The sequence below is a fragment of the Zingiber officinale genome, chromosome 6B, assembly GCF_018446385.1.
Source record: "Zingiber officinale cultivar Zhangliang chromosome 6B, Zo_v1.1, whole genome shotgun sequence".
Classification (NCBI taxonomy): Eukaryota; Viridiplantae; Streptophyta; class Magnoliopsida; order Zingiberales; family Zingiberaceae; genus Zingiber; species Zingiber officinale.
In genome coordinates this window covers 54,687,751-54,698,961 of record NC_055996.1, presented here as the reverse complement: position 1 = coordinate 54,698,961, position 11,211 = coordinate 54,687,751, and the positions used below count along the sequence as shown (strand labels likewise).

At 44.0% G+C, this 11,211-nt stretch overlaps 1 protein-coding gene across 1 annotated transcript; it reads right to left on the bottom strand.

The window, feature by feature from the left end:
• Window positions 1–602: 602 nt before the first annotated feature.
• LOC121990979 lies at window positions 603–1,766 on the bottom strand. Its single transcript, XM_042545016.1, has 2 exons — window positions 1,485–1,766; window positions 603–1,418 (listed from the first exon to the last, which is right to left on the bottom strand). The coding sequence occupies exons 1-2, from the start codon at window positions 1,764–1,766 to the stop codon at window positions 603–605; spliced, it is 1,098 nt and encodes a 365-aa protein (XP_042400950.1).
• Between the last annotated feature and the right edge of the window lie 9,445 nt (window positions 1,767–11,211).

Sequence of the window (11,211 nt, the reverse complement as noted above, 5' to 3'; positions counted from 1 at the left end):
AGGTAGAGGCTAGGGTTTCTTGGAGGAGGTAGGCGGCGCCACACAGGGTGGGGCACAACCGTGTCTTATAGACACGACCGGGTTAGACCAGATTGCACGGTCATGCCGAATGGCACGACCTCTTCTTTCCTCCCCTCAGCCCGGCTCGCACGACCATGCCGAATGGCATGGCACAGGGCTTCCTCCTCTCTAGATTCTCCTGCACGGTCGTGCCAAATGGCACGGCCACTTTCCTTCTCTTCTCTGCACCAGCCACACGGCCGTGCAAGGGTGCACGACCGATGGCTTCTGCTTCTCTGCAAGCTCTGCACGGCCATGCAGGGCCGCACGACCACCTCCTTTAAGCGCGGGATGACTCGTCCTCTTGTTGTTTTGGCTCCTCTGATGCCTCCACGCCCATGAAACACTCATGGCCAGCTCGTGGAGATTATGCATATCCTGAAAATGAACATGAATTAAGTAATGCTACTCAACTGAATCTACTTAAAGAAATAAAAGGAAATAAAATGGACGACGAGACATTAAATCAAAATGAAAAGAAAACTCTTGGGTTGCCTCCCAAGAAGCGCTTGTTTTAGGTCTATAGCTCGACCCCATTTCAGTCAGTATGGAATGAACCCGTTGGAGGACGGCTCTCCTTCTAGGGTTGATGCTCCAGCCTGCACCTTCAGTTTCGCTCGTGCAGGATAGATGTATTTCTCACTGCTTGCTGGAGGGTATCTCTCATAGGAACTGTACTCCCCTTCTTTGTATGTGCTGATTTTGTGAGAATTTCCCAGGGAAGAGGGGTTGCATATGGAAGAATTGGACAAATCAAATTCAATCTTTCCCTTACCGATCTCCAAGGACAACTTATGGCTTTTTACATCGATGATGGCCCCAGCCTTGGCAAGGAATGGTCTTCCAAGGATGATCAGTATCTTGGGATCTTCCTCCATGTCCAAGATAATGAAGTCTGTATGAACTATGCATCCACCTACTTCAACTGGTACATCCTCCACTATTCCCATCGGGTACCTGCATGAATGGTCAGCTAGTTGCAGTGCCATTATGGTCAATTTAATGTTCTGGAAACCTAGCTTCTTGCATAGAGAGTACAGGAGCAGGCTGACACTGGCTCCCAAGTCATAGAAAGCTCTTGGTATAAGTTCAGAATCAATTTTACATGGTATGGGGAAACTTCCTGGGTCCTGAAGCTTGGGTGGAGGATTCACCATAAGGAGGGCGCTGCAATTCTCTGTCAGTGCTACAGTCTCGTACTCGCCCTTCTGCCTTCTATTGGATAAGATTCCCTTTAAAAATTTTGCGAACTTCGGCATCTGGTGTAGCGTATCTAACAATAGTACTTCAACGCAAATCTCTTTGACTTTTTTCAGAAACCGGTAGAACTCTTCATCCCTTTGGGATGCTATAAGCTTCTAAGGAAAAGGAATTGTGTGATTTTGTGGGGTAGTCTGCAGAGCTTCTTCAATTTTTTTAGTAACCACTTCTCCATCCCTGTTTTGCGTCTGATTGGGCATTAGGGGAGTGAGTTCCTTTTCTGAGTCAAGCCCCATCTGAGTCATGATTTGGGGGTTTCCCACACGTCCGCTCCACAGCTCAATGCGATTGCAGTGTTCTACCGGATTTAAATATGGTTTCCCTGGGAATGTACCCTGTGCTCTCGAGACGGACTGAGCTATCTGGGCTATCTGGCTGTCTTGCATCTTCTGGTGTTTTTTCAAGTTCTCCAGCCTCTGAGTCAGTTGTTTGATCTCGCTCCTCATCTCCTTTTACTCCGAGAGAGCTTCCTCAAGCATCTTTTCAATCCTAGACAACTGTATAGGTTGCTACTGTTGATGAGTCTATTGTCCAGGTTGGTAGGTCTGGTGTGCTAGCCCCTAGTCCTGATTATTCGGGTATGAAAAGTTGGGGTGGTTTCTCCATCCAGGGTTGTATGTGTTAGAGTATGGATTGTTTTGCCTCTGATTGTAGCCTGTTATTGCATCGCATTGCTCAAGCTGGTTTATCTGTGCCTGCATTGGCCCAAGGGGGCAAGTGTCTTGAGCGTGGTCCGCACTTCCGTAGATGTCGCAAGCAAAAACTATTGCATTAGTTGTGTTGCTACCCATGGCTTCAAATTTCTTAGTCAGGGCGTCCAGCTTCGCAGACATGAGTGTGAATGCATCCACCTCGAATTTCCCTGACGCCTTCATTTGATTTCCTGAGAAAGTACCGCTAGACCTTTCAGATGCCCACTGATGGTGGTTTAGTGTCACATTCTCTATTATCTCTTCAGCTTCATCAAGGCTTTTGTTCATCAGTGCTCCTCCTGCCGCATAATCCAATGATACCTTCATGTGATAATTTATTCCATTGTAGAAGGTGTGTAGAACCAGTCACTTCTCAAGGCCATGATGGGGGCACTATCTCTGCATGCTGTTGAACCGGTCCCAGGCTTCAAATAAGGATTCTGAGTCTATCTGCTTGAAGCTGGCAATCAGGTTCCTCATGTGGGCAGTCTTGCTTGGGGGATAGAACTTGTCTAAGAATTTCTGCTCACATTCCTCCAAAGATGATATGCTATCTGCTGGTAGAGAATTCAGCCACTGTTTGGCGCTGTCTTTCAAAGAAAATCCGAAAAGAAGCAGTCTCAACGATTCTGGAGGAACCTCATTCATCTTCATCGTGCCACAGATTTCATAAAACAGCTCTAGATGATGATTCGGGTCTTCATGTGGTCCCCTCCGAATTGATTTCGCTAGACCATGTGGATTACTGCGGGCTTGATCATAAAGTTGTCAGCGTCGATGGGTGGTAGGGTGATATTGGATCGGACCCCTCATGCACATGGTGTCGCATAATCTTTTAGCAGTTTATCGACCATTCCTAAGGATTCTTTTGCTGCTTGGAAAGCTTTCTGTAAATTTCTTCTCCTCAGAAAGGTCCTATTAATCTCTAGATCAAATGGTAGCAGGTGTCTTGAAAGGTTAGCTCTACGCATGCAGAAGAAAAGAGAACAAGATAGAAAATATGACAGCAAGAAATAAAAAAAATGAATGCAATAAGGAAGAAGAGTGAAAATATTTTATTATTAGTAGATTTTTTTTATGCGGAGAATAAAGAAAACAAAGCCTAGTCTAATCCTATATGACTTAGCTAGTGTTATGGATGGAGTCCCTGGCAACGACGCCAAAAACTTGTTACGCTTCCGCAAGTGCACGGATTCGTCGTCAGTAATAAAAATATCGATCGCACAGGGACTGCTATAAGCACTAGCAATCGCTCACTTATGGTTAGCTAGACTACTAATGGTCTTGATCAGGTTAAGGGAAAAGAATGGTCGAGGGAGAGAATCGAGAGTCACAAGTTCAAAATATTCACTTGGTGATGAGGAGTTCTAGGAGGTCGGTTTCGTCGTGGTAGTATTGATGTGTCTTGGTTTGTCTTACTCTCACTGTCCTTATTCGTGCTATTACTGGAAGCTAAGTAGGTATTCTCAAGCACTAGAATAGGGTAATGCCCTAAGAGGTCCTGTCACGATTTACCCCTGTCACTAGGGCACCTCGGCAAATCTTGAGGACATAACCCTAACTGGTAAATTAAGAATAGTGAGTAGAGCTAAGTCAGGTCTCTCACTCCCTTGGGGAGAATTTGCCTTTCTCTCAAGGAGCTATCCTAAATATTCGTGAACGGGTTACCCCTGTCACTAGGGCCCCTCAGGTATACGATCTAGAGGTAATCCTCTACGAGGCTGACAAGTTCTTCACAATCAAAAGTAAGCAATTAGCAATTGAAACAAAGCATGAAAGTTCATCCAACAAGTATAAACACAATACGAGTTTTACATCAATTCGTACCACGACTACTCCCTAATCCTAGAACAAGGGATCTACTCCATAAATGCTAGAGAGATATCTGAAAATATAGTATAGACAAACATATAATTCTCAGCAAGTAAGAGGGAATATGCTTATCGGATGTCGGAGAGTGGCCTTCGGATCCAACTCTTAGCTTCTGGAGTCGATGTGGTGGTGGAAGATCGCTGAACGACGGTCCAAAGCGGCGTAGAATTGCTCTAAGAACTGTTTCTCCCTAACGGCTCACCTCCCCCTGGCAAAAAGGGTTAAAACCCTTATATAGCCTTAGGGTTTGCCCGCGATGGCACGGCCGTGTAAGGGTTGCACGGCCGTGCCCATCTCCGGTTCTGTGCGTGGCTGCACGGCCGTGCAGGGTGGCACGACCGTGTAGCCCCTGGGCTCTGTCTCCTAGGGCACGATCGTGCCGGGGTGCACGGCCGTGCAAATCTCCTTCTCTGTCTGGGGTGGCACGGTCGTGCATGCAGGGTTGCACGACCGTGTGCTGACTGGTCACTATTTTGGTCGCACGACCGTGTAGGGTTGCATGGCCGTGTGCTCTTTCTCTCCTGTTTGGCCACACGGTCGTGCAGGGTTGCACGACCGTGTTGTCTGGTTGGTTCCGATGCATCAATACTCTCCGTTCAGGCTCTGAAAATCTTTCCTGTCAATATAAAATCAAATAAAGAGCAGATATCCGAACAAAACAATAGATATGATGAATACAAGATAAAAGATGCGATCATGTGAAGAATATATGTGCATAAGTCAAGTGAATGTGAGCTAAAACATGCGTATAAGATCATACTATTTGCGCACATCAGAACGCGAGTAGATCAATATGTCATTGATGAAAACGACAATGAACTGATCTAGATACTCCAGAAAGATGTAGTTCATCAAATCCATAAACACCGCTGGAGCATTGGTAAGCCCAAATGATATTACGAAAAATTCATAATGTCTATATCTAGTACAGAATGTCGTCTTCTGTATATCAGATTTTTTAACTCTCAGCTGATAATATCTGGACCACAGATCAATCTTAGAATATACTGATGTACCTCTGAGCTGATCAAATAAATCCTCAATTCATGGTAAGGGGTACTTATTCCTAACGGTCACTGCATTCAGCTGTTTGTAATCGATGCACAACTTCAGAGTCCCATCCTTTTTCTTGACAAATAATACCAGAGAACCCCACATAGAAACACTAGAGCGAATAAATCCCTTGTCTAATAACTCCTGGAGTTGGATCTTTAGCTCGTCCAACTATTTAGGTGTCATACGGTAAAGAGCTTTCGATGCTGGCGTGGTTCTCGGATCAGCTCAATAGCAAACTCCACTCGCCTTCAGGGAGGCAAACCTGGTAACTCATCTGGAAATACATCCGGATACTCTCGGACCACTGGAACGTCTGAGAGCTGAGTACTCCTACTGTTGTCAACATTAATTATTGACAAAAGAAATCCCTGACAACCATGCGACAATAGCTTCTGAACCTGAATCACAGAAATGGTCGATATACCTTCATCCATGATGCTAGTGAAATCCCACGAGGGTTGGTTCGAAGGTCAGAATGTGACCACCCTCGTCTGGAAATCAACCGTGGCATGATATGCAGATAGTCAATCCATGCCAAGGATAATGTCGAACTCGACCATTTCTAGTACTGATAAATCAACCATGAGTATATGGTTGCCGAAGTCCAACAGCCAACCTTTGGCCTCTTGAGTGACATCCAATGTATCACCGAACGGTAGGGAGACGGTCAGCCGCTACGGTCTAAGAGTAGGTAATCTACCTATGTCCCTTATAAAGGCACGGGAAATAAAGGAATACGAGCTGCCAGTATCTATCAGCATATCAGCGGATAATGCATAAAGTAAAACCATACAGCAGAAAATGGATCCATCGGCCCGCTGTGCATCCTCTCTGGTAATGGCGTGAATACATCCAGTCTCTAACGGCGGTGGAGGTGGTAGTGCTGCCAAAGGTTGTTGCCCCCGAGTCTGAGCTTGCCACTGAGTCGGTGATGGATATTGTGCTAAAGATAGATATGAGGGTTATGACTGATACTGGACCAGTGACTGTGGCTGCGGCTGATACTGAACTAGGGTCTAAGGCTGTGACTGGTACTGAACCAGTGGTTGGGGTTGCAGCTGATACTACGATCCTACAACACAACTCTGTGGTACCATAAGGGCACTGGAGAGCTCCTGTCCATGCATGTCATATGCAGCTATTGCAGGGGGAGATGTCCTCTGTTAGAAATGTAAAGATTGAGCTTTCTGCCCCCCCCCCCCTCGCTGAGTCCCTTGGTAAAATTTAATTGTAGCAACCGAATGATTGGAGCAAATTCTTATTCTAAATACTAATTCACAATTACTCTTCATGGTGCATCTGGAAGAGTAGGTACACACTGCTACCAAGGTTCAATTGCCACTCACTTCTCAAAAGCTGCTAGACTAGTATCCTTGACTATACCAGATTAATTGATTAAACAAGTGTCACATGTATAATCATGCCTGCAAGTGGTTCTCATTAGGTTAGATTTTTGATATCACGCCTACTTGCCTTCTCTGTAAAAGGCTACAAGTGTTACTTAATTCCAACTCAGTCAATAATAAACTAAACCAATTCCTTGCATGTTCCCTCTCATGTCAAATTATTCACTTGTATATTTCTTAAGTTTTCTTATTTCCAAAGAGACTCTTTACTTTAAGAGCATTATCTAATATAAATTAGATAGCTTATGCTTGATGAGATGATAACATTGGTATCTTGTTACCATTTCTTCTAGCAACTCTGGTGCAGATTGAAAATGGGTGTTTGCTATTAAAACATGGCTCAATAGTCATTGATGAGCTAAATCAATGTTAGTGGCAAAATGACCTACATATGCACAGTTGTGAATGCATGAACAAAATGGTTCTTAGTCCACCTTTTCCTATCTAAATAAGAATGTATGAATTGAACATTGGCATGAGTTGGTTGCTCATGGGGAGATTGATTAGGTGTCAGAACTGACAAGGTATCTATATCCTCTAAGCACTCTCCTAAATCTTAGCTTGGTATAATTCAGATCTACTCTCCTCTAATCTAGAATAATTAGCAATGTATTAGATAATATGGTAATTCGTCTTATCTCTCACGTCTGCGGGTACCTCGTACCTTTGGAGAAGGACCCGTCAGAATCCAAGAGTCTGACGCGCCCGCAGTACCATGAGGAGTAGGTTCCTAACCGACAGGCTCGATCCTAGCAGACCTCTCTGGTGACTCCGTCGCCAGAGATTCCAATGCCCTCTTATGTGGTCATCCATCGCCACGTCTCAACGCAAAATTGTTATATTATTACACATGTATTACTATAGGTACAAAAATTATAAAATTAATCATCATACCTATTTACCGTCTGGAGATGTTCTGTCGTTGCCCAGTCTCCATTTATGAGCTCGAATCTCCGAAACAAGAAAATCGATGAAAATTCGTACAAATCCAAAAATACCTAGATTACTCGAATAACCTGGGCTCTGATACCAAATAAATTGGTATCAGATTAACTCAAAAATCTAGAACATGAAAAACAGGTGTCGTAAACCTGCTCTGATACCAAAAATATTGTCACGCTCTAGGTACCCTGCCAGAAGAAATTTCGGCAGCATCTCCTCTGTACGGGTGATAATATGAAACTTTACTACAAGCACTCCGGGTCACACAAACCTCGGCCAACACGGCCGGAACAATAACAATAAAAGTAAACAAGCAATCCACATAGTTTATATTTAACCATCTTCGGGCTGACACAACCACACAGTTTATATTTAATTAAGCCCTCCACTACAACAACGGAAAACTAAACCCACAACAAAAATCCAACGCAATAGAAAACAATGGCAGTAGACCAAAACTCGATAAAAAACCTTGAGTGCAATCCTACATCACAAGTATATAGAAAATACATAACAAGTAAACCAAATATCCAAAACTGAAAACCCATTGCGACAGGTGGTGGGGGACTAGCGACTGGAACCTCCTGATAATATCAACCTAAAATGATAATAATCAACGGGATTAGTCCAACACTCAGTGGATACCAAGTTGACATGCATAGTAAATAATAACCAACAGTAACAAATATGTGTACAGTCTCCTGAAGTAATGAAAAAATATATAACTAAAAGAAAAGGGAGAAGTTGTACTCACCAGGACCTTCTACCAGGATAATAAGATCATCAAACCATAAATAACATGTCCCTGTATGCATGTCAATCATATGCATCCATCCAATATGTAGAAAATAAAGTGCAGCAAACACAAGCAATAAATGCAATCATGCATATGATGCATATGACATGGTCACCGCTGACACCAGTCAACCATCTCACACATGATGGTGAGACCGAGTGGGTAGGGCTATGATAACTATACACTCTGCCATCACTTCTCCTGACGACTAACCGAGTGGACATGATGCTGTCGGAATACACCTATCCTCCTACCCTAAATCATAAGTGGGGAGCTCAATGCTCTCATCTCCCTGAGACAATTCAGAGGAGGGATCCCTGCCGGCTACAACACTGTGTCACCACTACCCATAAGCGGACTAGTGGAGCCTGAACAGAGCAACCTGCTGTAACACACCCTGTCTGAATAAAAACCACTAACCATGAGTGGTTGTGTGTCCAGATCCATGTAACTGGTGATGTGCTCAATAATAATGGTGTCGGCAATCGCTCAGCATGCAATCATGCAAGATGGTGCATGACACTAAGCATGAAAATTCTGACCATATCTACCTCCATAAAATATGTACAAAAAATACATGGATTAAATAATCAGATCTAGGTACACATGTCATATATGGTAAATGTCTAGTCCAGTGTATCGTAAGGTATGGTTTGTCACTACCTCTATGAGCATATATAATAAAGCAAATATGAATGCAAAACAGGTAAGTAAAAATAAGCATGCAACAATTAACTAGTAGTGACATACCGATGTAGATATGAACATAATCATTACTAGTTAAAATCTACTATGCATATCAAATGACAATATTTAAAGATAAGTCAAGGTACTTGTCTCCAATAAAGTGCGTGCCAAAGGTAATCCCACATAAGGCAGCTTGTCGCAAATCAGAGTCCTGTAACAACGCATTTAATTTAGCAACTCCCATATATATATATATATATATATATATATATATATATATATATATATATATTTTATATATATATATATATATATATATATATAATAGTTAAACCAAATTCTTATCTACCAGAAACTCTAATCCATTCATTAACCTCGGTTAGCTACCTAAAACGAGTCTAATCGAAACTTAGATTAGATTCATCATTTAACCAAACTACCACATAATAACACGTTCTAAAACAAATTCCAAATCTTTCCTAATTTTAATTCTAGGTGTAAACTACAGTAAGGATAAATTTCCTACACCTTACCTCAACTCAAACCACCACTGATGACTCACAGTAAGAAGTCACAGCCACTGGGAATACCATAAAACACCGCAATTAGAGATTTAGCACACTAATACCCCATAAATTCCATATCCACAAAACCCCACACTTGCTGGACTACTTCACTTATCATATCAAGAAGAGGAATAAAGAATTCAACAAAACAATCTATTAACAACCTAATTCCAAAAATAATCGGTGCACAATGCCTCCTTCCTCTCCAATTGTTTGTGATGACCAAGGATCCAACGAAGGAGCTATCCCCTGTCGACGATAGGGGTGACTAGAACCAACAACCTCCACTGTTTCCCAATCAAACACCCAAATCAACACTATATAAAAGATCAGGAACAAAATCACAACTAGGGTAGAATGTTGGTGCGGGAAGCATCCGACGATCGAACCTGAGTTTTGATAATGGCAAAGAATTCAAAGTTAAGATGTTTATTATCTAACATGTTGAATGAGTGTTTCAGGAAAGTCCTAACTGCGGTTAGGCAGGTGAAAACCCTAGGGGGTGGTAACCCTAGGTCCTAGGGGGTGGTAACCCTAGGTGGAGAAAAGTCCTAGCTGCGGTTAGGCAGAGGGAAAACCCTAGGGGGCGGTAACCCTAGGTCATAGGGGGTGGTAACCCTATGCGGAAAGTCTTGGCAGGTCGATGGCTTCAGGCAAAAGTCCTAGGGGGTGGTAACCCTAGGTGAAAAGTCCTGGTGTCGCGAACCAGGTGAAAGACTGGACTAGCCGGGGAAACGGATGTCCAGCAGAAAGTCCGGAAGCATCGGGTGCTGAGCAAAAGTCCAGTCGATCTGGAGGATCGGCTGGCAACAGGCAAATCTCCTGAGTGGAGTAGGTGAGGACGCGTTCCCCGCAGAGGGAACAGTAGGCGTCGGGTCGACCTAGGGTTTCCGGCTGGGAATCCAAAGTCAGACTCGGACAGTCCGAACACTATCGTTTATTCCTTATTATGTTTTATCATATTTTAACACTGTCTTGCAGGGTATTTTGCTCGGACTAACCTTTGTTTGCAGGTGAGGAACCTGCTGGAAAAAGAGTGTCCGGGCGCCCGGAATGGATCCGGGCGCCCGGAGGTCCGGGCGCCCGGGACCAGAGTTTATCCCCTGCGCGACTTCGCCACGTGGAGCATCCTGGTTGGTTGGCCACGTCACACTCCAGGCGCCCGGAAGGGATCCAGGCGCCCGGAACCGCATATAAAAGGAGGGTTGAGGTGCAGCTTCAAACATAACAATCTTCTAAGCAATCTCCTTGCGACAAGCTGCTAACGACTCGATCCAGAAAATGCTGTAAACGACATCCCGACAACCCGGAGCTTCAGATTTAGTTTTCTGTTGTCGGTATAATCTTTTACTGCTTTGAATTGTAATTAATCTGTAACTTTCACGAATTATAGTTGTTGCCCACCGGAAGCGATCAAGGATCGCGGGCCTTCGAGTAGGAGTCGCCTTAGGCTCCGAACGAAGTAAATCTCTCTGTGTCTTTGTCTTTATTTTATTCCGCTGCATCTTAATAACTCCGATAGTTTTCCGATAATCGAACAAAATAGCCATGAGCGCTATTCCCCCCCCCCCCCCCCCCCTCTAGCGCTTCTCGATCCAACAAAGAACACCTACCTTCAAGATCACCGACAACTAGAGAGGAATGAAAGAATCGGTACAGTGAAGAGAGGCTAGGGCTTAGAGGAATTGGCGCAGTGAAAAGAGGAGATGGCAGTGAAGAATCAGAAAGAGGAAGGCCTCGTAGTGGCTGCTATGGAGGGCCCGGCAAAGGAGAGCTAGCGATCGGCAATTGAAGCAGTACCGCTAGAGCCCGAGAGGAGGAGATGCTACCTCAGGGCCGATGGAAGTCCAGCGGCTCAACCCTAGTGATGACGG